Source organism: Vigna umbellata, chromosome 1, assembly GCF_029865625.1.
Source record: "Vigna umbellata cultivar VRB3 chromosome 1, Vumbellata_1.0, whole genome shotgun sequence".
Classification (NCBI taxonomy): Eukaryota; Viridiplantae; Streptophyta; class Magnoliopsida; order Fabales; family Fabaceae; genus Vigna; species Vigna umbellata.
Window position 1 is genome coordinate 102,079,771 of NC_142165.1, and position 27,793 is coordinate 102,107,563.

A 27,793-nucleotide genomic window follows, 5' to 3' on the forward strand; every position below is an offset into this window, starting at 1 on the left:
CCTTTCTCTCATTTATCATTAGTTATATAAAAATTTCAATTAATTATTATTTTAAAAATTTAAATTAATCAATTTAAAGTTTCAATAAATTTGTTGCCGGTTATCACTTTAATTAAATTATAATCTCACTTAAAAGTTAAGTCTCAAACAACATTTTTCTATATGTCTAATGTATATTCATTTGTGTCTTCATCCACTAAAAAACTAATTAATTAAAATAAAGTCATGACTAATTTTAGTTAAAGTGTTATATTTAATCAAATCAAAGTTTCAAAAGTAAAATTTCATTTAATCACACTAAACATTAAAGTTTATAAATTAAATCAGAGTATAATTTCAATTAAATTTAAGTTTTTAACTCATATAATAGATAAATTCGTTAATTAACTACTATATAAAAATCATCACTTTTAAAAAAACACAAATAAATATAAACCACAAAAAATAACTAAAAGAACAAAAAAATATTTCATTCTAATCTAATTAAATAATTACAATAAAATTAATTCAGAGGCCTAGCACTCTGTGTGATGAAAAAAGTAAGAATGTATAATGTGATTAGGTTAAAGGTTCTTAAATTCCTTTTACGCGTTTTCTTGTATTTTTTTATATAAAAGTTAGATCGGTATTTGTTTCGAACTTTTATGTTGTTTAATATTATTTGTGATAATATAATTTTATGTAATTATCTTTTAAACAATCTAATGTGTTTAAGATATATTTGATTATCGTAAAAATTTATAAATATTTAGAAATATATTTGCTAATACTGTTTAAATAAATTAATTATTTGAAAACACCAAATAAAATATTTAAGTATATTTATCTAATTATCTTTCATCATAATTATTTATCAAATAAATTTATTTCCATACTTATAAATTTATTTTCATACTTCGATGAGTTTAAGTACAGTTACACTAAAATACCTTTAAATATTTAAAAAATATTTATACAATTAATTTTCTTAATATATTTTTGTATATAAGGTTAATAAACTCAAATATAACAAATACTAATTAAAACACAAAAACTAATTAATAAACCAATGATATTAAAAGACTAAATTATAACATAAATATTAGAGCTGTCAAAACGGATAACCTGGCCTGACCCAACCCGACCCACCACGGGTTGATCATTTAGTGAGCAATCCAACTCGGCTCATTTATTAGCAAGCCGAAAAAATTTGAACCCGACCCGACCCACCACAGGGTTGGTGGGTTAAACGGGTTGGCTCACTTAACTTTTTTTCACCCTCTTCTTCTGAGATTGTTATAACATAAAAGAAAATGAAACAAAAGAACTATATTGTTATATATTCTAAGCTATCAAGCATAAAATTTTTGCCAATTTAGTTTAATGAGACATACACAACCGTTTAACCAAGAAACTACCGTTTAACCAAGAAACTACATATAGCCGTTAAAAAAAAAATATATAGCAGAGGGGAACTTTTGGATAGACAAAAACACAATGGAGCACGAAAAGCTCTACTGCAAAGTAAAGATTGTGTGTTTTGAATAATTAATTTAATTAATTTAATTTCAATAAAAAAAATAGGTGGATTAGTTGGTTCACCACGGGTTGGTGAATCGGGTTCTTAGCGAGCGGATCAAAATTGGTTCGCATCAAAATTTTCACATTTTTTTTCAACTCAACCCGACTCAAACCCGTGGTGAGCCGGGTTAGCTCACCGGTTGAAACCCATTTTGAAGATACTAATAAATATACATCCATAGACTACAAAATAAATTAAAATACTTTTTAAAATTTTTGAAAACTAAAGAGAGTTACTTTTAACCTAGTTTTTATTATTGTTCAGATTATTGTGTCTAAGACTTATAAAATCAAACAATTACATTAGTTCGTAACGCCAAAGATAAGAATAATAGACTTGATACGAGTCTAACAATAACTTGTAAATACATCTATGGATGTAAATCAGGTTCATATTATTGAAAGAAATATATCATATCAAAATATATGATAATGCATTTAAGCAAGAACATATAATGAAATGACTATTACATCAAGACACATTTAATTATTAGAACTAATGTTTTTTTTTTCTTTTTTGGGTTTTGAATTATTAAAACCCTTTCAATTTATAGAATATGTGATAAATTTGATTATTGTATATTTTAATCATTAGGTGGAAAAAAATTTATACATAGTAAGTAATTTATGTTGTATTTAGAATTAAGAAACTAGTTATTTTTTATTTCAAGAAAATTATTAATTATACTGTATATTTTATTATTTTGTATTTGTTTTAAGAAAATAATATTATATTATTAACGAAATTATTTTTTATTTGCTATACTTAAATTTGGTTTAATTATTAATATGAAGTTGTCGCCGTTGTTAATATAAAATTATTATTCTTAATTTAAATTATTACCATCGTGGTTAAAATATTTATTATATATCAAAATTTAAGAGGTGATATTTTAAGTATACAAATTTTATTGTTAAAAAAAATATAATATTTATACGAGAAAAACATGCGTGATTTTAATTTACGAAATACAATGTGAAAGTTAATGAAGTAAAAATTAGTAAAAAATATTATTTAATTTTTTTTTTCCTAAAAGTTGATTGATGAATTAATTAAATTAAAAGCATTCCTCCCTACATTTCACTCACCTCCCAATTGACAATTATACCCTTCATTTAATAAAATACAAAAAAGTGTAATAATAGTTTAATAATTTTTCAACCACCACTCATCCTTAATCCTATGCTATTGTTTAGTGAAGTCACGCACATGTTTTACCTGCGCACCTCCCAATTTTCTATTTATTTAGAATTTAGTTTAGAATATTTTTTGTTATTTTGTATTTATGGTTTACATTTTGTTATGGGTTAATTTTTTAATTTTCTTTAATGTTTATATTTGGTAATTTTTAATTTAATTTTAAATTTTTTTCCTTAATTTGTTATTTGTTATTTGTTAAATTTTAATTTGTTAAATTTTTTATTTTAAGAAAAAAAAGTCATAAATATTATTTAAATAAATAAATAATTTCAAAAACATTACAAATTAAAAAATGTAAATTTCAAATTAATTACATTATTACTAATATTTAAATCAATATCAATTATAATAAAAAATGATAAAAATTAAAAATCACAAAAAGACAACATATTAAATTTAAATTAAAAAACGAATCAAAACTTAAAAAAATACAACAAATAATTAAATAATAATTCATATTGAAAAATAAAATATTAATAAATAGTTATAAATTCAAAAAATTAACAAACAAATTTAATTTTAGAAATTAGGAAAAATTAATTAGATTAAAAATACTATTTAAATAAATATCAAATATATAAAAAATACAAATAAAAAATATTAATCGCAAAATATTAGGTATTTAAATAAACTAATAAAAAAATAAAATACAAATCAAATTAAAAACAATTAAATATACTAAATCAAAGAAAAAGAAAGAAAGAACGATACAAAATCTCTTCCTGCAATTTTCAATTTTCACTTGCGGCTTAAATGAGTCGTACTTCCAAGTATAACTATTGTAGTTCTAACTGCGGCGTGGTATAAACCGCGTTTCCAACTGTGGTACGGTATGAACCACACTTCTAACTACGATTATCGCATTTCTAGTAGCTTAACCGCACTTTCAGTGTGACAACCTCTACAATTGTTCTTCTTGCCAGCGTGTTCTCAATTACTACGTCTCAACCTTCGTTCCATCTAATCCAAAAATGCTTCCAATCCAACCCAGTACCAACATCCTTTCAACCACTGCAGTTAAGACCTAGACTTTCGTCTATTTTAACATAGACACAATTAGAATAATAGAAAAATATGAAGGTGCAGGGTGAGACCGGTGAGGTGCAGGAGAACCACTCTTAAATTAAGTATACATTTGTGTTTATAGTTTAGTAACTTTTTTGTAAAAATCTATTTAATTATTATTATTAAAGAAAGCATCAACGAGTGGTCTCCTTCTGAAATGTAGTGTGCGGCTGCAAAAATGGCCTTTTAGTCATTTACCAACACAGATTCGAGTAATAAAATTACGAGAATTTATTTTAAGAAAATAAATACGTATTTTACTATTTTTGTCATATTTAATGAATTATTCAGTTGCCAACAAATTTTTCACTGATAATTAATATTTTTATAGAAAAAATGCCTTACTTTTAACAATTTGAACAAATTACACAAAAAGTAGTGAAGGAACCCCTTTCAAATCTATATTTAATTTTTCTTTTTTAATTGAAGAAAAAATATAATATATATTTAATTCTATTCCATAAATTATTAGATCTAAATTGGTCTTTGGAAAAGAGTTGTTAAATAGTCTATGAAAATTATAGTTTTGAAACATTTTAATTTTATATCAGTATTAGTTGAAACTTTTAACATTGTGTTTTAAAATCAATTTTTAACATTGATATTTTTAACATATTTAAAATTAATTTAAATTATTAAAAACTTTAAGATGGACTATTTGAGTTTTTAAACTAATTTAGTGTTTTTTTTTTCAACATGACTACAGTGACAAGGCTTTTCAAATCGAGAGGGTTTTGTTTCTTCTTCGTTCATCTTCTATTCTCTCTGCAGCGCCTGGTCCCTCTCAGGCCTGGCCCCCAACGACGCCGCCACCACTGCGAAGCTGCCAAATCCGTGAAACCAGTGGTCGCCGTCCAGGTTGGCCCTCCGTTTTCATTTCTCACATCAAATCAGTGACTTAGTTTTTGTTTTTTCGGGGTTGATTTTTAATGTTTGGCACTCCGAATCTGATCCTTAAATTTGAGCTGACTCTGATTTGGTGTTCTTTATTACTGATTTGATACCGAATTTTGGCAATAGGTTGGTGCTGAAATTTTGATTTCATTCTGATTTTGTTTTGTGATCAATCCATGTCAGCTTTGATCATGGACTCTTGCATATTATTATAGATTCATACTGTCATTTGCATTGCAACTTGCTGCTTATAAGATTTTCTGTAGATTGCAGTGCTTATATTATAATCCAATTTCATGTTAGTCCAACCCTCAAGTTTCATCTATATCTGGAATTGAAGAAAATGCTTAAACACCACCAGAGGCAATTGATATAGTATTTTTAAGAGGTGTTTTTGCCTCGTGTGTAGTTAACTTTGAGTTACTCTTCAGCAGAGAAATTGTCCTTTTCTCTCCTATTTCGCCGCAGGATTGTGCAGGAGACGCGGTGACTACTGCTAACTGTATCATCAGTATAAATAAAAGGATCAGAAAGCATTATTTAGGAATTTCTGTTTGCACACATTTGGCAGTTTTTTTTTTTTTTTTCAATTGTTAAACGTCATGCACCGAAGAGCCCCAATCCCTCGTCTCCTCCTCAATAATGTCTCATGTATGAGAAATGCACAGCAAATTCTGCGTCATGTGAATGTGTCTCTCCATGATGGAGGGGCGCTTGTGCTAACGGGCGCAAATGGCTCGGGGAAGACAACTTTCCTGCGTATGTTAGCTGGGTTTTCTCGTCCTTCTGCTGGCGAAATCCTTTGGAATGGCCATGACATACAACAATCTGCAATATTCCATCAGTATAAGCTTCAACTTAACTGGCTCTCTCTCAAGGACGCCATTAATGATAAGTTCACAGTTCTCAACAATGTACAATGGTTTGAACTTCTTGAGAACAAGGAAGGGAAGGCTTTGGCTGCAGTGGAATTGATGGGACTAGGAAAATTAGCTAATGAAAAACCAAGGATGCTTTCTATGGGCCAGCGTAAAAGACTACAACTTGCCAGGTTGCTCGCAATTGATCGCCCCATATGGTTGCTAGACGAGCCTTCGGTTGCATTAGACGATGAAGGAGTAAAGTTACTTGAGTATATCATCGCAGAACATAGGAAACACGGAGGAATTGTGATTGTGGCGACTCATCTACCCATCGAGATAGAAGATTCCATGTTTTTGAAACTTCCACCTAGGTTTCCCAGGAGGATGACCCACGTGGATATGCTTGATCGGGCGGATATCAGTTAAGGGCCTGTTTGGATGCTTCTTCTTGGGGCTTCTCTACTCACATAAGTTCGTTGTTGTTTAAAAATGAGGTTTGGATGTAGAATTTTTAGCTTTTGAAAAAGTCCAAAGCTCTTACTATAGCTTATTTAGTTTACTTATTGGTTTTAATCAGGAGCTGAATCTCGATCACATTGGTCTATTGATAATGTGAACTCTGTCTCTTGGTATATGTGCTGCATTTGAGAATGCAATTGGAAATGGTTTTCCAATTAGCAGATTTTTGCTTTATCTTGACTTGGAGTGATACATGCATGTTTTTCCTTGTTTATAAAGGCAGGTCAGGAAAATTGTTATGCTTTCTTAATACATGTAGTTAACACAGTAGACTGACGAACACAGGTTGTTTATCTGTCCCTACGGGGGTGATTGCTCTTGTTTGACCTCTGAATCCATTGGATTTTCATTTTCTGCAGAGGACTGAGGTTCAGCCTTTAACTTTTGACTCTACTAGGCCTTTTCCTCACTTGGCATTTGGAACCTGAACCCGCTAATTGCGCTTCTTCTACTTATCAACAGTATGAGGGTGTTGATCCTCTAATTCTATGGCTCTAGCATCCTTAATCTCCATATCTACAAAATCCTTCTCCTCAACAGATAACAGTGGTCGTTTATCGGTATAACTAAAGTAGATTGGTCAACAGGTTTCCCAGATTTAGAAGACCTATCATTATCAAGGTCCTTGAACTTTAAGGAAGATGATGACTTGCTACTGATACTGAAATCCCTTTCCTTATTATATAGCTTGTCCAGCCTTCATATTAAGAACGTCCTAGTTGATGATGTTGCTGTGCATCATCGCAGTTGGCTTCTCCATTTTCCCTGTGCGTGCTCTAGCAGATACACCAACAACAGAAATCGTTATGCAAAGTAAATTTAACCATTCACAATCACATAATGAAAACACACAGAAAATCGGAGTAGAATGACTGTGAAAAGAAACTTAATAGTAATAAATATACTAATTTAGAAACGCAAGCAATATCAATAAACATACTAGTCACTTAACAGTGAAAAGAAAAAAGAAATGAAGAGGTCAAAATAAAGGTTGAAGGTAGAGTTGAAGTGATAAAGCTAACAGAACTATGTGGGGAAGTACGTACGTCAGAGAAAAATAATTTTGTATCTCTTGTAAGTGTTACACACAGTTTGCATTCAATAGAAACCCAAAATGAACAAGATTGATTTCAACATTGTAAGAAACATACATATGCATTAAGAATGTTACCGTGAGCGATGTTACAGCAATGTGATTGTAAGATATGAGAGTTGATGACGATGTCTAGAGTTCCGAAGCAAATAAGAGAAATGGCAAGAGTGATCTCTTTCATTGTTTGCTTGTTGCTCTAGACAAATATCGGTTTCATCATTATGTCCTCATTGAAAATGGATTAGGAGTTATCCACATCTATCTCTCTGTGCTCTTGGATATTTAGATGTGGCTAAGGTTTTCAAGATTTACGACAGAAACAGGAGTTGTGTGTGTTTATTGAATTCTACTTTGCCTTCTGTTAAAGTTTCACCTCTCTTTGCACACCTGTCAACTTTCTGGTAATGGTGATGGTGATGATATTCATTATGCATGTATGATCATCTTATGGAATGTAATATTTCTTCTATCAACCTCTAATATCCAATATCAAATAAATTATAATTTAAAGAAATTTATATAATATTTTTATTTAATATGATTTTGAAATTTAATTTAGAGTTTGAACAACACTTCTATCACAATTTTTGTTCATAAATTTTAGCTCATACATATTATTTCCTTTTTCAACTATTCACAGTAGTACAATGGAAAATTTGAAAGAAGATCAAAGCAGAAGGCTGTTCAGTAAAAAAGAAGCTTAAGAGTAATAAATATACTAATTTTGAAACGCATGTAATATAAATAAACATAACAGTCACTTACCAAAGAATAGAGAAATAGAAAACAAAGAGACGAAAAGAAGATCTATACATGAAGTAGTCGAGAAAATAACTATGCAGGATGTACATTGGAGAGAGGGAAGGCTTTGTATCCCTTGTAAGCGTAATATGCAATCCGCGTATAGTAGAAACCCAGAATGAGCAAAACTAATCCCAATATCGTAAAGAACATACCTATACATCAATGATTCAATTAACATGAAATTAAAAAATAAAACAATTAACTAGTTCTTCATTCTGAAAAGAGATGTTACCGTGAGCGACGTCACCGCCGATCTGATTGTAGGACATCAGAGAGCCGACGATGATGCCTATGATTCCGAAGCCGATGAGAGAAACTGCGAGAGCGATATCTTTTATCGGTTGCTTGTTGTTGCTGCTTTCCGTGAACGCGGTTTTCATCATCGGGTCCTCATCAGAAATCGAGAAGGCGTGATCCACGTACATTTTTCTCACCTCTCTTTCTTCTTATGTTCTTCGGTTTCAAATTTGGCCAAGGTTTTTCAACATTGTTGGTAGAAGAAAGAGTTGTATATGTTTATTGAATTTAACTTTGCTTTCTATTACATTCTCTACGCACTTGTCAACAATTTCAGTTTCGTTTGGTTGGGTTAGGTTCGCTTTTGGTTCGGTTGGATTCCGTTTGGTTGGGTTGAGTTTGGTTGCGTTGGGTTCGGTTGGAATCAGTTGGGTTTATTTTGGTTGGGTTGGGTTGAGTTTGGTTCATTTCAGTTTGGTTCGGTTGAATTGGGTTGGATAGAGTTAGGCTGGGTTGGGTTGGGTTGGGTTGGGATAGGTTCAATTCAGTTCAACTCAGTTGGGTTAGGTTCGGTTAGGTTTGGTTGGGTCGAGTTGGGTAGGGTTCAGTTGATTTCGTTTGGGTTAGGTTCGGTTGGGTTTAGTTGGGTTGGATTGGGTTCAATTAGGTTTGGTTGAGTGGGGTTGAGTTGTGTTCAGATGGGTTGGTTTGGGTTCGAGTCGGTTAGGTGGGTTGGGTTAGGATGGGTTCGGCTCGGTTCAGTTAGGTTCGGTTGGATTGGGTTGGGGGGGCCTGTATTTGGTTGTGTTGGGTTTGGTTGGGTGGGGTTAAGTTCGGTTTGGTTCGATTAAGATGGGTTGGTTTGGGTTGGGATCGCCTGGGTTCGATTGGGATGGGCTGGATATAAAATTAAATAAGAGGTACCAAACCAAACAAAACAAAACAAAATCGAATCGAATCCAACACAACCCAACCAAACCCAACCCAACACAACTGAACCGAATCGAACGGAACCAAACCCAAGCCAACCCAACTGCACTCAACCCAACCAAACTTAACAGAACCCAACCCAACCTAACTGAACCCAACCCAACTGAACCCAACCCAACCTAGCTGAACCCAACCCAAACTAACTCAACCTAACCGAACCGAACCGAACCGACCCGAACCAAACTCATCCCAACTAAACTGAACTGAACCGCACCGAACCCAACCCGACCGAACCCCACCAATCGAACCAAACCCAACCGAACTCAACCCAACCGAACCGAACGAAACTGAACCGAACCGAATCCAACCCAACCTAACACAACTGAAGACAACAGAAACAACCCAACCCAACTAAACCCAACCCAACCAAACCATACCTAACTCAACCCAACCCAACATAGCCGAACCTAACCCAACCTAACCCAACTCTTTCTAACCTAACCAAACCCACCGAACCTAATCCAACCCAACCGAACCTAATCCAACCCAACCGAAACCAACCGAACCAACATAACCCAACCCAACGCAACCCAAGCAATCTGAACCCATCCCAAACGAACCCAACCCAACCCAACCAATCGAACCCAACCAAACCCAAGCGCACCGAACCCAACCAAACCCAAACCAACACAACCCAATCCAATCCAACCTAACCTAACCCAACCCAACCCAATCCAATCCAACCCAACCCAACCCATCCCAACCGAACCCAACCCAAAGCAACCGAACCCAACCCAACTGAACCGAATTGAACCTAACCGAACCCAACCCAACCTAAGCCAACCGAACCTAACCGAACGCAACCCAAACCAACACAACCGAACGCAACCCAATCGAACCCAACCCAACACAACTGAACCCAACACAACCCAAACCAACCCAACCGAAACGAACCTAACCCAACACAACCGAATCGAACCGAACTCAATCCAACACAACCGAACCGAACCCAACTGAAACGAACCTAACCGAACGGAACCCAACCCAACACAACCGAACCCAACCCAACCCAATCTAACCCAACCCAACCCAATCGAACTCAACGAACCGTACACAAACCAAATGAACCCAACCCAACGCAACCCAATCGAATCAAACCGAATCAAACCCAACCCAACCCAACCGAATCGAACCCAACCCAACCAAACCCAACCGAACCGAACCCAACCCAATTAAATCGAATCGAACCCAACTGAATCGAACCGAACCCAACCCAACTGAACCCAACACAACCCAACCGAACCCAACCCAACTCTACCCAACCCAACCCAACACAACCCAACCCAACACAACCCAACCCAACCGAACTCAACCCAACCGAACCCAACCGTACCCAACCGATCACAACTGAACCCAACACAAGCGAACCTAACCCAACCGAACCCAACACAACCGAACCCAACACAACTGAAACCAACACAACCGAACCCAACCCAATCTAAGCCAACCTAACCGAACACAACCCAACCCAACTCAACCCAACCCAACCCAACCCAACATAGCTGAACACAACCGAACCGAACTCAACCCAACCGAACTGACCCGAACAAAACCCAACCCAACTAAACCAAACTGAACCGCATCGAACCCAACCCGATCGAACCCCACCAATCGAACCAAACCCAATTCAAGCAAACCCAACCAAACTCAACCGAACCGAACCGAACCAAACTAAATCCATCCCAAAAGAACCGAACCAAACCCAACCAAACCCAACCAAACCCAACCCAACCGAACCCAACCCAACTCAACCTAACCCAACCAAACCAAACCTAACTCAACCCAACCAAACCTAACCCACCCCAACCCAACATGGCTGAACCGAACCCAACCTAACCCAACTCTTCCTAACCTAACCCAACCCAATGAACCCAATCCAACCCAACCGAAACCAACCGAACCAACATAACCCAACCCAACTCAACCCAACCCAACCAAATCCAAGCGCACCGAACCCAACCGAACCTAAACCAACACAACCCAACCCAACCCAACCCAACCCAACCCAATCCAATCCAACCCAAACAAACCCAACCCAACCCAACCCATCCCATTTGAACCTAACCCAACCCAATTGAACCCAACCCAACCGAACCCATCCCAACCGAGCTCATCCCAACCGAATCCAACCGAATCCAACCGAACCCAACCCAACGCAACCGAACCCAACCCAACTGAATCCAACCGAACCGAACCTAACCCAACCCAACCCAAACCAACTGAACCGAATTGAACCTAACCGAACCCAACCCAACCGAACACAACCGAACGCAACCCAACCGAACCCAACACAAACGAACCTAACCCAACCCAACCCAACCCAAGCCAACCGAACCGAACCTAACCGAACGCAACCCAAACCAACACAACCGAACCCAACACAACCCAACCCAACCGAAACGAGCCTAACCCAATACAACCGAACCGAACTCAACCCAACCCAACCCAATTGAACCCAACCCAACACAGCCGAACCCAATCGAACCGAAACGAACCTAACCGAACGCAACCCAACCCAACCCAACACAACCAAACCTAACCCAACCCAACACAATCCAATCCAACCTAACCCAACCCAACCCAACCCAACCTAACCCAACCCAACCCAACCCAACCCAATCGAACCCAACGAACCACACACAAACCAATCGAACCCAACCCAACGCAACCCAATCGAACCAAACCGAATCAAACCCAACCGAACCCAACCCAAAGCAACCCAATCCATCCCAACCGAACCCAACTCATCCCAACCGAGTCTAACCGAACCCAACCCAACGCAACGGAACCGAACCCAACCCAACCGAACCAAACCCAACCAAATCGAACCTAACCCAACCCAACTGAACTGAATCGAACCCAACCGAACCCAACCCAACCCAACCCAACCGAACTCAACCCAATCCAACTGAACCCAATCGATCACAACCGAACCCAACACAAGCGAACCTTTTGTGCTAATCCATTTCAACGGCAACAGCATCAGGGTGACTAAGAACATACCTATAAAATAAAAAATTTAACATTTGAATTTCAAAAGAAAGATATAAAACCAGAAAATGAGGGCAGAAAAAACTAAATAAACATAGTCAAACACTTATATATACATACTTATACTAATCTAATCAACCCCATTGACCTATCATTGGAAGTAACAATCAAATATATTAGGAACCAATGGAAATAAAAAGACCTTCCAAGATGGTGAGTCAAAAGGAAAGAAGACAGCTTCTTTGAATTGATCCTTGTAGCGAAGGAGTGCTGGACCTCCATATATGATGTAAACTGACAATATCTTAAGTTGATAGTCTATTGCAGCCTCAAGAGCTGGTGAAATTGTGGACCTAACCTGAAAAAAAGTGTCACCTTTCAAGAAAATCCATAAGCAGCAAAGCAGTAAAAGATAATCACAGGACCAAGCAAGGTGCCTTTGATGAAGCAGAAGCATCAAAAGTTCCTCCTCCTCCAAATCCAGTGCGTGGTGACTTTCAAAGAAGATATCACAGAAAGTAATATTGGCTCAACAAGTTGACTAATTGCTTCTTCTGGGTTCGAGTGAACACAGGCACAAAACAGAGCAGTCCAACCTCTGCAACAGGACCATGAAGAATATTTGTCTTCACAAACTTGGAAATTTTCTTCAGAGCCTATTGACATATCAGTGAAGTGCAAGACAATATATTAGCCAGTAAATTGAAGTAACTATTAAGTATTTTAAACTCAAAGTAATACCTGATTATACAGTGAATTAGAAAGCCTCCCAAACAGAATTTCAAGCACACAGAATTAGAATGGACAATCATCAACTACGAAAGTTCCTGCTATTGCTGATTACTGCAGACCTTCATTTCTAATGTATCAGAAACCAGTTACCCAATTATAAAGCATTATAACATAAAAAATCCAGTTAAACAATCAAGATCCAATCAAATGTAACAAATATAAAGTTCAGACCGAACAATAGAAGCATCAAGTGGCTGATCTTACCTTTTAGCAAAAAAATTTAAACAAAACCAAGAGAGTAAAAGAGAAAGCTTAAAAGTTTATAAATTCTTAAAAGAGAAGAGTAACCTACTGCTGAGTTTATTTGAATTAATTCCAAGAAATTACCAAAGACCCATTTTGAAAACATAATAACTCTTAACTTCAATCCCAAGAAACATGAAAACGAATAATTATACGAATAATTGTGAAACCATCATTAACACTTGTCCATCGACTCTCACACGCCTGTTGAGATCTCTTCTTCCTTCCATTACTCCAATGATAGTAGCCTCGGAGAGTGGATGAAGATGAGAGGGAGAAACCAGAAAGAATGAAATGAGGATCCCAAAAGTTTCAGAAAGAAATGAAAATGGTTGAAGATGAAATGTAGTAACGGGTGTTTTTGACGTGATACGGGTGTTAAAAATAAACTTTATACTAAACTACTTAAATAGATTTAAATAATACTTAAAAGTTAAGAAGGTAATATATATATATATATATATATAAATAAACAGAAAAAATAATTCTCATCTCAGGTTTACAGTATGCACAAAACAATATATTTATAGACTATCAAATAAATACAAGATCCAAAAAACATATTTGTAAGTAATAACTCGTGAACATATGAAATTTGTATTGTGAATAAAAGGAATTTTATAGGATTTTCAAAATTAGAGACATAACATTAACTCAAACATAAAATCTCAAACATAAAATTGGAGGGACATTTTCATCTCAATTTTATAGTGTGCAAAGGGAAAAAAATAAATTTAAATTTTGCAAATTGAATAAAGGGTCTAAAAACTAACATTCAAACCCTCATTGAATAAAAAAAGATAATGATATTTTGACAATATTTTTTTGATAATATTTTAATATTATTTACGTGTCATTCTATAATTGGTTTATGTTGGTGTTTATGATTATTATTATTGATTATGGAGTAATTTTGGATCAATTACAGAATAACACGTAAATGATGTTAAAATATTATTAAAAAGATATTGACAAAGTATCATTATCTTAAAAAAAAAATCATAATGCAACAATATTATAATGGATAACGTAGATAGAATCATTCCAAAATTTCAAAAATAGTTAAAAACTATCAACTACGTTTAGAATTGTCACCCAACTCATATTTACAGAAAGAATAAATATGAAGTAAAATTATGGAATGTCACATATTACCAAATATAATTAGACCGAGTCAGTATATTTTTAAAATTATAAATTAAACAAGGTTACATATAATTAAGAATTAAGGAATCAAATAAGGATTAAAACTACCAATAATTAAAACATTAACAACTAAAATAGCAGGAAAAAATACAACTAAGTGTAATAAGTCTTAAACGCAACGTATTAGAGTTGCCATTTTAGTTAGTTTGAATTGTTTTTACTAGCTGAAAAGTTCGCGTGAATCTATTATTAGGGTTTCGGTAAACCAAATCTTTTCAATAGTTTATAGTGTTTGCTTTTTAAATATTACGAAAGGTGACGTTTACTAAAACGCTAACTTTGAGCATTTTTATTTGATATATTTTTTCTTCAAATGTTTATAAATTTTCCCTTTTACTCTTTTCACATGCTTTATTATTTTATTTTATTCGTCCTCTTACAGTACACGATTTTATTATTTTTTACTTTTTAATATAAAATAAAAAGTTCTTATATTTAATTTGTACTAATTAAAATATTGAAGATGAAACAAGTTATTATTACTATTTATTAGTAAAAACACATGTTATACAAGTTTTCTTTATAATAATATAAATAATATAATTATTATTGTGATTATTTAAATTATAAAATTAAATTAAATAGTATTTAGAATTTTATTGAATTTTTTTATTTATTCTATAAGTAGTTTTATGATTAATGGATAAATTTAAAAAATAATTAAATTAAAAAAAGAAGTTAAACTTAAAAAAAATATTAAATTGAAAAAATGGTTGAATTTTAAAAGGATTCATTTAAAGAGTAGAGTGAATAAAATAACTATTTTAATTTTAAAAAACTTTTATTTCATAAAATAAAATTGGAAAATAAATATAAATACAAAAAGGAAAATTTCCTTTATACATAAATATAAGTGAAATATTATTATATGGAGTTAATTGTTTAATTGGTTTCGAATTCAGTCGTTGTGTTAAAGTTGGTACTCTTTCTAAAAACCCGTTCTCGTATAATTACATCGATCAAGTTTCCTCCATTAAATATATATAAAAAAAGAATTAACTCGACGGTGATGTGACAAAAATTTCTGGCATTTTTTTTTCTCTTTTCTATTCTCTTTTGCTTGTCAGACATTAATCAAGTTCATTTCTTCTCTATGACTTCTTTATTTCTCTGTAAAAAAATCTATTCCATTAATCATGAACTAGCTTCATTTGATTATAAACCCAAAATCCTACAAAAAACAATTGATATTTGTTTCAGTAAAACACAATTATTGATATTGCAACAAGATTTATTATGAATATATATTTATACTTTTTCTAATGTTCTTATTTTGTTCCGTATTTTGCTTTACGTAAATGATTAATTCAAATCTTAAATAATAATAATAATAATAATAATAATGATAATAATAGTATAATAATAATGATAATAATATAATAATAATTATTATCATTATAATATAATAATAATAATAATTATTATTATTATAATATAATAATAATAATAATAGTAACCGTTTTCTTTTCCTCTGTGCAAAGTTGGTTTGAGTCTCTTTTCTCTGATATAATTACTTTTTCTAAAATTTCTAAATTTTTATTTTTAGTCTTAATTTACTGAAAAATAAATTTCACTTTTTAATTTTTGGTTTAATACGTATTTTGGTCCCTCTTTTCGTAGGGTCTGTTCAAATTGGTCCTACTTTTTTTCAAAAGTTCACTAAGATCCCACTTTTCGCAAAAACGATACACGTTAGTCCTTTTTGGTTACGGCGTTAAAAAGACTAACGGCACAGCTGCCCAGCTGGCACAAAACTGATGAGCTGTACATTTTTCGTTGAGGTGGCACTGTGAATTGGTGATTCATCCTGAAAACAGAGGATTCATGGTTGTTTTTCCCAAATTAAAAGTTAGGGTTTGTTGGTTACAGGCCTAGCACGAACAACAGGGTCTGGTGTGATTTCAACTCCAGCCACCTTCACGACATAGTTCACATCAGCTGCATAAATTTTCAATGGAATCGAAGACAGAAACAGAAGTTATCAACAAATTGGGTCCGACTACAATTTAATCCCCAAAAATAAAGTGTAAAATTTTAATATGGGGGATCAATGTGAAGGGCGAAAAAAATCAGAATTGAGGGGTACAATTTGAAAGAGAATAAAAGAGAGAGAGGAAGTACCGCAGTATCCAAAGGTAGTAGCTTGAGCGTTGGCAAATGAAAGGGTAAGGATGAATAAGCATAAAAGAAAGTTGAGCTTTGGGTGAAGCTGAAACTCCATGGAAAATGTTTTTGAAAGATATGGAACAAGTATCAGGATGCATGTCTTTCTCATACGACCTGTTTGGTTGGATAGAAATTGGAAGAGGAGAATGGATACACAGTTAGGCTTCTTCCCCTTTTTTAGAAATTAAAAAAAAAAGCAGGTTTGAAGGTTCGATTTTGTAACTGGATTGAATCACCAATTCACAGTGCCACCTCAACAAAAAATGTACAGCTCATCAGTTTTGTGCCAGCTGGGCAGCTGTGCCGTTAGTCTTTTTAACGCCGTAACCAAAAAGGACTAACGTGCATCGTTTTTGCAAAAAGTGGGATCTTAGTGAACTTTTGAAAAAAAGTAGGACCAATTTGAACAGACCCTACGAAAAGAGGGACCAAAATACGTATTAAACCTTAATTTTTCTTCTAAATGTTTCTGCCAAAAAAGTTCTCCAAATGTCCTTAATATTTGAATTTTTTCAATGTAACTTTTTTTCATTCTTAATGTTTTTAATTTACTAAAAAATAAATTTCACCTTTTAATTCTTTTTCTAAACGTTTTCGGCAAAAAAGTTCTCCAAATATGTTCATAATATTTGGATTTTTTTCATTGTAAAACTTATTAAAATAAGATGGAGTCGGAAGCCACAAGCAAAAGCCTACTTCTATCAGAAGTTTGTGTCAATGGTATACTTGATGTAATTATATTTGTTTGCAATATTTATTCGTAACATGAAAATATGGCTTTTCAAAATACATCACGTCATAAAAACAATTATTTGTTAGTCATCACGAAATTAATTCTCTAAAATAATTTGATTGATGTAATTATATCACGTGAAGACGCAATTAAGACATTTTTAAAAAGATACTAACTTAATACTAACATATGAATTTGGACACCAATTAAACAATTAAGTCTAATATTAAACTTTGTTGTGGATGACATTTAGTTAGCATCACCATTGCCACAAGATGTGGTATTAACAAACAATCCACTTACTCACCATGCTATTTAGTTGGCATCACCATGTCATACTCAAGGACACAGTACGAGTGCTTTTCATATAAATTAATAAATGAATATATATGTTATTTTATTAAAAAAAACACATTTTTATGAAAAATAAGCACAAATAAACCAACCAAATGTCTTTACCCTTTTAGTCTTTCAAGCTAGGCAAGTGCAAAATATTTGCATAAGTTGCAAGAATCTGCCACATCCTTTCCCTAACCAAAGTATGTAAAAAGGCACTTGTTCGCATAAACTTGCAGATTGAAAGATTTGTAAATGGATTATTTTTTGCTGATGCCTTCTGTTATTACTACAGAAATTCATGAACTACATTTCATTAACATCTAGATACAGCCAAGCACAGAGCTAAAATTATTGTATAATCATCCTCTTGTTGGAAAAAACAGTAATCAATATTAACTTACAGTTTACAATAAGAACAATCATTGCTGACATCTCATATTCAATCACCAAAGAGAGGTTAGGAAGTAAGCAGCATCCACCTCAGACCGTCCTTCACCAGGGATGTCTCTGGTTTCTGACACTTGGAACATCTCGGTCACAAGAGGAACACTGCCAGTATAAGGCTCGTGCATCACCAGCAATATTGCAACAAGCCTCGGTCATGCTAATCCCATAATTCTCATAACCCAGATCAAATTACGATATGGATCACATTTAGACACAGATAAACGTGTATGTATTGTGAAATTTCAAGGTCTACATTTTACCAATATATACAGTGTATAATAATGTATTGGGTGCGTGGTTACAAAAATGGTCTAACTACATATAATGTCAAACACTAAAAATGTTACTTTCAACAAATTATTCAAAATCACAATGCACTAATAAACCTAAATTGGGGTTATCCATCAGGAATTATGGTAAAGGAGTTTTGAATGTCTTAATGGGTGGAAGGGGAGCCTGCTAGAATTTACAAAAATTAGGCCAGGCATACATTTTCGTGGGGTAAAAAATAAACGAGATTTGTAGTCAGATAATAAGCTCCCAGATTTCTCATCTAGTTACCTATCCACCTCCTTTTCCGGGGTGGTCGCTCTTGTTTGACCTCTGAAAAATCCATTGGATTTTCATCCTCTAACTTCTTGACAGCTGCCTCTTTCTCGCTTGGCCTTGGAACCCTGAACCGCTCACTACGCTTCTTCAATTTATCAACAGTATCAGGGTGCTGATCCTCTAATTCTTTAGCTTTAGCATCCTTCATCTCCACATCTACAAAACCCTTCCCCTCAACTGATAAATGTGGTTGGTGATTGGTATAAACTAACTTAGTAGATTCGTCGTCAACAGGTTTCCCAGATTCAGAAGACCTATCATTATTATCTTTCTCAAGGTCCTTGAACTTTAAGGAAGATGACGACTTGCTGCTGTTACTGAAATCCTTTGTCCAGCGGTCATATTTAGAACGTCCTCGTTGAGAATCTTGCTGTTCATCATCTGAGTTGGCTTCTCCATTCCTTTTTCTGGACAGCCGATGCCCTGGGATTTCATCCTCTGCATGATCTTCATCGCCAGAGCCTTTCATGCCCTTCATAAACAGAAACAAAAGACCGTATATAAGTTAGTACCCAGTAACTGTTTACATCAGCTTGAGCTCAAAATCAGAAGAAGGAATAAAAAATTATTCCACAATCACTTTTTGGTTCGAAGAGACAGAAGGAGAAAGGAAAAATGCATTTAAAATCGATGTCCAAGGCTTACTAAGAACTATCAAACCACACTCTCGTGAAATAAGTCTCAAAATTTCATTCTTCGAAGAGTGATATTTCACAGCCCGAATCCTGCTGACTACATTAACCTATCCTGTCAAATACAATGACGTTCAAGGGAATTCGAAAACCTGGCTAGGTCCAACTGCTGACCATAGCGAAAAAAGAGAAAAATGTGAGAGATGGATATAATCAAATTATGCGGAAACACTCCAGTAATAGCAAGATTTCTTCCAATCATTAATCACATGTATGTCATTACAAGCAGGATCAAGCTTAATACTGACAGTGACAGATAATATCAGTCAAAGAAATAATAACAATCTCTTGTGCAAAAACATTAAGGACTAACTACAGCCAGTAGAGAAAAAGAAACTTGTAACTTAAAATAATAGATTGGTTCTTAACTGTATAGATACTTAAGCATGGCTCATATTATGCACTAAATTATAAAGCCTAATCGGAAAAGGACAAAATTCTGCTAAACCGAATCATATCTTCTGCTTTCTACCTTTCTCCCTAGGCATTAAGTTGGGGAAAGAGGAACCATGTGAATGAAATTAGATACCCGATGCCAAGCCTGTTTTCTATGGTTAGGCACTAATTTTACCCATTATTATAGACCCATTCTCCTACAAGTCACACGTAGAGATGGATAATTTCCAGATAAATCTCACATTTAAAATATATAAGCATCAAGTATACCTTGAAATTGGTCTGACCACTTTGAGCTTCTGGACTTTTGTTGGACGTGCCTAAACTACCAACAATGGGTTCTTTGCTTTTCCTAGAGTCGTCATCACGCTTTCTCTCGTGAACTCTTTGAGTATCTAAAGAATTAGTGGCACAATAACCTCGACTACTTGATTTGTCCTCCCTGGATCGCCTTTCCTCACTGTTGTATTGATTTCCACGGACATTAGCATCGTCATGCCCCTTACGGTGTGGGCTTTCACCCTTAACTCGATCCGTTGTTTTCAATTGGTCACTGTGTCGCATTGCTTCTCTATGTTGGTATTCTTTCTCCGAAACTTTATGTTCATCCTTAGCCCTAACAAGGCCAGCCAATATCTTTTCTTCAGCTTCTCGTCCACTTCTTACAGAATCTCGACCTCCTCTTTCACGCTTGAATGGATGTTCTTCGCGAGACTGTTTCACCTGATGCCACTCCTCTCTATCTCTCTTCCTATTACCCCTCTCCCTCAGTAGCCAGGCCTCGTTTTTTTGTCTGGCAGCATATTGAACATCAAGGTCAACTCTACTTCTTTGATGCTCATCTCTCTTCCGTGGATCCAATACTGAATCCTTTTCTGGCTTGTGCCGATTGACATTTTCTCTATACCCACGCACAACTTCTTTGGCTACATGCTCCCTCCTAAGATATTCCTCATTCTTCCTCCTCTTGTTACGGAAATCCTCCAAAGCTTCATGCTTATCTTTCAAGCTATCATCTCTTTCTTTGTGTCTTGAGACTCTTGACCTGACGTCCTTGTCATATGGAACCCTGTAGGTACCATTATCCAACTGTTTTCTTGATCGAAAGGAATCATCATTGTCGCTTCTCTCCTTTTCACGAACCCTACCCTTATCCCTCTTTCTTGGCTCATCATGTTTAACCCTTTTTCCATAGAGATCATCATTTCTACGTTCCCAATCCATGTCAGAGCTAACCCTATCTCTTTGACTTTCAAAGCCATCAATCTTTATGTGTGATTGATGTGCCGAGCTAGGGTGTCGGTCCTTGTGAGAGTATGAATTCTCTCTACTTCTAATCACCATACCGTTTGTCTCTGTTTTTTTGCCCCCATCTTGCTCTCTTCTATGGAATACCTGCTCATTATCATGAGATTGCATTCTAATGCTACCCAGATGAACATCATGAGGATCCTGACGTACTTCAAAACCATCCCATTGCTTATGATAATCCCTGCTGCTTTCTGATATTGCTTTGCTGTTATCACTACTTCTTACAGATTTTGAGTCCTCACAATCACTTCCATCCCCAAGCAAAGGTTGCTCAACTTGAGATGTTATTTTCTGTCTCTCTGCTACCCCATCCTTAATGACATCTCTGTTGTCCACTGCATTTAAGTCTCTATCTCCCTTTTCCAACCTGGAAGTTCTATCAGTTGTCCGAGCTTTCTCAAGCTGATTGTTTTCAATGCTGGATTCCTTCACATCCTCAACGACAGGAAATGACAAGTGTGCACTATGTCTAGCTTCCATGCTTTCAACCGACCCTTCTTTTTTATTGTCAACAATTGTCACTTCTCGACTACAAGTAAAACGGGGAGACTGATCATCACATGCACTTCCTTGCATTTTCCTGCAAATAGAAAACAAATTGTTAATGAATTGCAGATTAAAATAAATGAGCACTCATCAAAAACCACCAGGACATGCAAAGAATAACAAAATAAGTTGTTGTCCTTAAAAATGAAAGTTTTTACTAACACGCCAACACACCTAAACTTGAAAAACCATCCCTTCCTGTAAGGTTTGCAAGCATCTAAGTTGTTGGACAATCCTTTTCTTTTTCATTTTAAATATAAATTTGACAAATATATTTTTTTAACCAAATTATTTTCTACATTGAGTGGTTGCAAGACCTTGATCTTAGATTCAGCCTTCTTTTTTCTCTAGGAGTTGGATATGTTTCATTATGTTGCATTCAATGTTTTCATAGGATATGGAATGCTTATGTGAGAAAGAATAAGAAGCCGACATTGACCAATCTGGCCAGAACTAATAGTATTTGCTACTGATTGTGTCTTTAGGCAATTCTTTACGGATCTGAATTATCATTTTTGGGTCCTATCTCATGCCGCCCAAGTTCACAATGCATCATACACAAACTTCGCATAAATAGGATCAAAGTGGAATGGATTAAGAATGGTTTTAAATTTAACCTGGATTGGCTGAATTATCTATATCTATCCTATGTAAAGAACATAATAGGAGTCAGGAGTTTGGTACCTAGAATCAGAGTAGTCATTTGTCTTTTCCTGGGGGAAGGGCAAATGTTCATCTTCTATGGGTATGCTAGTAGGACTGGCTTTCATATTGAGCATTCTTCTTCCAATCAGCTCTCCCTTTTGACCATTAAAATACTTGGACTCTAACCTTGGAATTTCATATCCAGATACATGGTCATCAGTAAAATCCTTTTTCTGGGGCTCATCACCCTCTTGTTGATCTTGATCATCAATTTTTGCATTGGAAACATCATCTGCTGGATCCTGTAAAACAATCTGTTCATAAAAATATGGTGAGTAACAACAACATTGCACATGCAGGATGCAACAATAAAAGCAAATCTAATTACGACACATTGTTAATGACAATAGCTCAAAAACCTCAATGATAGCATCCGAATCACGGATTCGAGGAGGTCGGGTGTCAATGGAAGGAAGACGATCACCAGAACCACTTTCCACCTGTATTGCTCTCCCAGTTGGCTGAAAAAATGAATAACATTAATAACTCCTAGCAAGAGAATCAATAAGAAAAGCAGAAACTTCTACAAATATTTTGTACTATAATAACCAGACACAAGCAGGCCATACGCCAGAAAAAAAAAGTATATGGCCATAACGAAATAGAGGAGTTCAATGAATGGTAGAAATACATACAATTGGTGGTCGCATAGGTCCAGAACCTTTTATTAGATCATTTTGTCCAACATCTGACTTTACATAATTACCATTATTAACAGGAACATCATGTATACCAGAAGCTGCAGCTAATTCAGGGGGCAAATCTGGATCATAGTCCTGGAATGAAATCAAGTTGATGATTTAATTTATTTTAAATAAGCACTGGACCAAAAGAACTCCAGAAATATGTGATAAGGAACTGTTCCTAGCCAACATTAACATCATTACCTGCTCTGTTCGACCCCTCTCATAAACATGGATCTTGCTTTGCATGGTAGACTCCAGCCGTAGTTGTTCCTAGAAGAAAGTCAAAAAATGATTTTCTCAGTCTACACTAAATTTCTACTGGAAAAGAATATAAGCAAAAAAATTACCAGTTGTTTGCAATAATCTTTCCAGGTATTATCATTCAAACCGAAGTTGAAAAATTCTGATACATCAACACCAGGATATTTCCATGGTTTCTCCTCAAAACTATCAATATCAACATCAAATATTGTCCTGAAAAGAAAAAGTGGCAGGTTAAAAAAGAAATCACTGGGAGATAAATCAGTATAGTAGTAATAAAATGGAGGACGTAGGGGGCGATAAAATGGAGGTGTAAACGATTAAGTAGATTTGCCCTACAAAAACGTCATTCCGAGAAAAATGAATAATGATGACCTTGGTTAACATATTGATCTAACAACTTATGCAATATAAAGCTCGTTTACTAACCTTATCTACACTTTATACTTCAAATCAAAATTACCAAAAAGCTTTTATAGATCAAAAGGAAAACAAAAAAAAATATTATTAGCCTCTTTCCACTCAGAAACCGCATATTTCATATTCCAAACACTTCTCCCCTAAATGCAATGCAACTCAGATGCTTAACAAAAAGAATTTCTAGTTAGCAGTTGACATCAATCACTTCCTTTGTTGTCTTAACACAGCTAGAGACAAATAAAATTGTCAATTAAATTTTACTTTTGAGAAGGAAGCACAAATTCCAATCCACCACCAAAGCCCCGTCCTCCTGCACTGTGTCCCCGCATAGGTAATCCAGAACCTGCTTGAAAACCTTTTTGCATGGCTGCAGCACCTTTTATTACAGCTGGTCTCCAATCCCCTCTGCCATGACCGGCCAAAGGATTCATGTTAGCTTGTGGACGAATCTGACCAAGAGGACCTCCTGGAGTAGAACTAGTTGCTGCAGGGATGGATGCTGCACCTGGCCTGACATACTACATTACAATTAAAACAAAAGTGAAAAATGCTAATCATTAGATACTTAATTACTTTCCATTTCATAATCCATAGTTCACATATTTATATACTTAAAACGAAGGAAACAATTATACGAGTCTAGAGTAAATGAAATATCTAACTGTCTGATGAATGGAACAGAAGATAGTTTCTTCTCTTCCATAAAAGATTACTTTTAAGATAAAAATTAATCAATGAACCGGCAGAGAGGAAGTACAACAACCAGCCAAATTTAGAAAGCATAATTACTGATAGAATCTATGGAGACACAAGTTCTGTAGGTTCAACATGCATAGAAACACATAAATTATAGAAACAAACAATTGATCACAAGACCCCACTAGAATGTGCTAGGAGAGCCCCCAACTCACATTTGAAGCATCATAATGCAATTCTGCTTCCAACCAGCAATGAAAATTTTTAACTTTTGCAGTGGGATAGGAATTTTATACCAAATTCTCTCACAAGCTCACTTTTTGGATAAAAATTACAGCACATAAACCACTTGGGTTGACACTCATATAACAAAATCAAGTTCATCTAAAACAAATTGGTAAATGCTCACCCAAATATAATTAATAACCAATATAGTTTGAGCGCATAAACCTTTCGGTGAATTTTTTTCCGTTCTAATGTATTTAAAGGTTTCTTGGAAGAAACAAGCCATATAAATCAGGTAAATTAATTTCATAATTGCAAATAATGTAGACTTATTGAAGTGAGACCCACATAAAATTCGGCCAACAATACTAAATGAAGGCATAAGAGTGTGTCAAAGAATATGGTTCTGGAATTCTGAAAACAGAATTCAGCTAATTACCTGTGTCTGCAGCATCTCAAACTGGATTTAATATACATGTCATGAATGACTCTTTAAGGCAACAGCAAATTATAACCAATTGCTATTGAAAAAATTACCTCAATTTTATATAATACACAATTTTTAAAAGGTGACGCAGGCTGAGCAGCATGAACATCCCACATAATTGAAAGTACATTTTCCGTGTTCTTTTACTAATTTTTTTATGCTATGATTACTTGTGCTGAAATTATTTAGAATGATGGGGCCAGTAGGTCAAAGCTCATAAAAACTATAACACTGTAGTCCTATTTAAATAAATTTCTCTACAAAATTTTATAGCAAAGAAAATGAAAAGGTAAAATGAATTGAGTTATTTTTCTATAATCTAAAATCAACTTATAAGTTAGACAAAACAGTTTCTATTAAAAGGCAAAAATGTAATTGCATTTTAAAATAAATTTAATTCATTTTTCCTTCTCATTTTCTTCTTTTACTGTTTATAAAAAAAAATATAACACAGAGCCAATGTCTAGAACAAAAATATTCTAGGAGCTTATTATGCCAAGTGAAGGCTTGTGCATGATTTTTACATTTGTGAGTTATTAGTTAGATCTCAGACTCAGAATCATTGAAGTATGGCTGCCAGTTTTAGTCATGCTTCACTGCCGTGCAGTGTGGTTTGGACATGTGAAAAAAAGGCAACTATAAACATTAGTAAGAAGAGTAGATTGCATACTTTTAGTTTTGTGAAAAAAGATAAAAAGATAACGAGGAAAACATTGAAAGTAGTGGAGAAAAGGAATTCTATGGTAAATAACATCTCAAAGAATATGGTAAAACTTTTGTTGGTGATGTCTTCGTCTCAATTCAAGCAACAAACAAAGATGCAAAGATCAAGCAGTTCCATTCCCCAGAAAGTAAAAAAGGAAAAAAAAAAACCCAAAATTCAGTGAAACTGTTCTGTAGTCTGCACCACCTTGGAAAGGAACATTTATTTGATAAGTTGATTAAAGTTAAATATGGAAACCGGTAAAAATAATTAATGTCAACATGGTTTAATATTTAGAGTAATCAGCTTAGAAAGCTTGATACACTAGCGAGAAGGGATATTAACAGTTATACTTCAAGATTCACCAAACGCAAAGGAACTGAATTAACAAAATGGAGAAAACACTCTCATTGTGATTCATTTTCCCGTAGCAGCTGATTAGGAAATAACAGCGACTCAACCATGATACATGAGTGAGATTCTGCATAGTTTTTGTATATGAACTTGGGAATAAACTAATTTTAGTTTATGAGAGAGACTTATTACATCCTTCCATCTTATTTTATTTTTTTCCCATAAACCAGTACCATAATTATTTGTCCTTTTCATTCACATTTAACAAAAAAACAAGGTTGCCAAGGTACAAGTTATTCAGATACCATACAGAACATCGCCCATATGACGATGTCATGCTCGATATATGTTCTGATGTTCTGTAATCCGCATGTGTCAACTAACATCCATACTCGGTTGGTCCTTGAATCCAAGGCTCCTTGAATCCAAGGCTCGGCTAATGTACAAAAAGAAAAGGATAACAAAAAAATAATTTCAACTAAATTTTTTTCATTGGTGTAACTGTGCAAGTCACGATGTAATAATATTAATAATAACATAAAAAATATTACAAAATCTTTTTGCATTGGCTTCTTTCTATTTCACTGCCTTTTAAGCTTTTTTTTCTTTTTTCAGCTATTCACAACAAGGAAGCACAAAAGAGACACAAAACCAGCTAAATTGGATCATCAAACTTTATTTATTACTATTCTTAAATGTACAATTACAACGACACTGACCTTAAACTGAGAATGAAAAGGATGATGATAACCCTGATTGCTGTACCCAATTTTCGGCGCAAGTACTCTCACCGACTCTCCCGCTTCCTTCTTCTCACCATCAAGCGGTTGAGTGGAATTCTCGCCCCAATCGCGCTCCTCAGTGTAGTCAGCTGCAGCCTCAACCTCGAGGCCACCGTCATCGCGGACATCAGGAAGGCCAAGGCCACCGTCCAACACAATCTGCAGGTCATCCTCGCTATCATCGCTGTCTTCCCAATCATCACCTTCGCCGATTCTTCTGGAAGCTTCTACGGCGTCTCCTGTTAGTCCCGGAATGAGTGGCTCGTCGTCGATTTCCTCATCCTCGATGTCGAATTTGACGTCACTGTCAATCAAATCAACGGAAGGTTCAGCGGTGACGTTGGAATCAGCGATTACGTGTTCCGCGTGGCGCGGAGATTGTTGAGGTGATTGCTGGCTGTGAATGGGTTGAGCTTTAGGAGGAGAAGGAGAGGAAGGAGCGAAGGGCTGAGGAAGATCGGTGTATAAACCACCGAAGTCATCATCGTCTTCCATGGCGATTGTGTTCAAGAAAGTGTATTGAGGTTAGAAGAAAAAAGGGTTTTGTTTGGCTTAGTTGGTTTGGGAGATGGCAGAGTGCCAAAGCCCAATCTTCATCACCTTCTTAACGTGCTCTTTTATTGTTGTATTTTCATAAAAAAAAAAAATACACACTTTCTCTTCTAACATCTCCTTTTAAGTTAATAGAAATATAAAATTATATGTTTTCTACTTTAACACCAAATTTTTTATTTTAAGGAAAAGATATTGATAAAGTCCTTTTATGAGATTGTAACA

General features: G+C 34.8%; 3 protein-coding genes across 6 annotated transcripts; 1 reads left to right on the plus strand and 2 right to left on the minus strand.

The window, feature by feature from the left end:
- The first annotated feature begins 4,525 nt into the window (after positions 1 to 4,525).
- On the plus strand, positions 4,526 to 6,276 carry LOC124835216 (ABC transporter I family member 1). Of its 4 annotated transcripts, none has more exons than XM_047310119.2 (2): positions 4,526 to 4,684; positions 4,987 to 6,276. In XM_047310119.2, the coding sequence occupies exon 2, from the start codon at positions 5,323 to 5,325 to the stop codon at positions 6,007 to 6,009; it is 687 nt and encodes a 228-aa protein (XP_047166075.1). In that variant the 5' UTR covers positions 4,526 to 4,684; positions 4,987 to 5,322; the 3' UTR covers positions 6,010 to 6,276. The 4 variants fall into 4 exon arrangements, with proteins under 4 accessions (XP_047166075.1, XP_087961367.1, XP_047166076.1 ...); XM_088105241.1 differs by having other exon boundaries at positions 4,528 to 4,684; positions 5,155 to 6,276; XM_047310120.2 differs by having other exon boundaries at positions 4,528 to 4,684; positions 5,189 to 6,276.
- Positions 6,277 to 7,895: 1,619 nt separating this feature from the next.
- LOC124835214 (uncharacterized) lies at positions 7,896 to 8,612 on the minus strand. The gene is made up of 2 exons (XM_047310116.2): positions 8,232 to 8,612; positions 7,896 to 8,151 (listed from the first exon to the last, which is right to left on the minus strand). The coding sequence occupies exons 1-2, from the start codon at positions 8,422 to 8,424 to the stop codon at positions 8,030 to 8,032; spliced, it is 315 nt and encodes a 104-aa protein (XP_047166072.2). The 5' UTR covers positions 8,425 to 8,612; the 3' UTR covers positions 7,896 to 8,029.
- Positions 8,613 to 18,373: 9,761 nt separating this feature from the next.
- On the minus strand, positions 18,374 to 27,618 carry LOC148207002 (FIP1[V]-like protein). Its single transcript, XM_088105242.1, has 9 exons — positions 26,954 to 27,618; positions 24,031 to 24,287; positions 23,436 to 23,562; positions 23,290 to 23,358; positions 23,038 to 23,178; positions 22,762 to 22,863; positions 22,382 to 22,656; positions 20,111 to 21,731; positions 18,374 to 19,224 (listed from the first exon to the last, which is right to left on the minus strand). The coding sequence occupies exons 1-9, from the start codon at positions 27,509 to 27,511 to the stop codon at positions 18,697 to 18,699; spliced, it is 3,678 nt and encodes a 1,225-aa protein (XP_087961368.1). The 5' UTR covers positions 27,512 to 27,618; the 3' UTR covers positions 18,374 to 18,696.
- Between the last annotated feature and the right edge of the window lie 175 nt (positions 27,619 to 27,793).

Bases quoted from the DNA above. Each gene is read 5' to 3' on its own strand.
- LOC124835216 (XM_047310119.2), top strand. From the start codon at position 5,323: ATGCACCGAAGAGCCCCAATCCCTCGTCTCCTCCTCAATAATGTCTCA.
- LOC124835214 (XM_047310116.2), bottom strand. From the start codon at position 8,424: ATGTACGTGGATCACGCCTTCTCGATTTCTGATGAGGACCCGATGATG. The intron at 8,152-8,231 runs GTAACATCTCTT...ATTGATGTATAG, and splicing joins CGGCGGTGACGTCGCTCACG to GTATGTTCTTTACGATATTG.
- LOC148207002 (XM_088105242.1), bottom strand. From the start codon at position 27,511: ATGGAAGACGATGATGACTTCGGTGGTTTATACACCGATCTTCCTCAG. The intron at 22,657-22,761 runs GTTTTTGAGCTA...TTTTATGAACAG, and splicing joins ATTCGGATGCTATCATTGAG to ATTGTTTTACAGGATCCAGC. The intron at 21,732-22,381 runs GTACCAAACTCC...TTCTATTTGCAG, and splicing joins AATGACTACTCTGATTCTAG to GAAAATGCAAGGAAGTGCAT.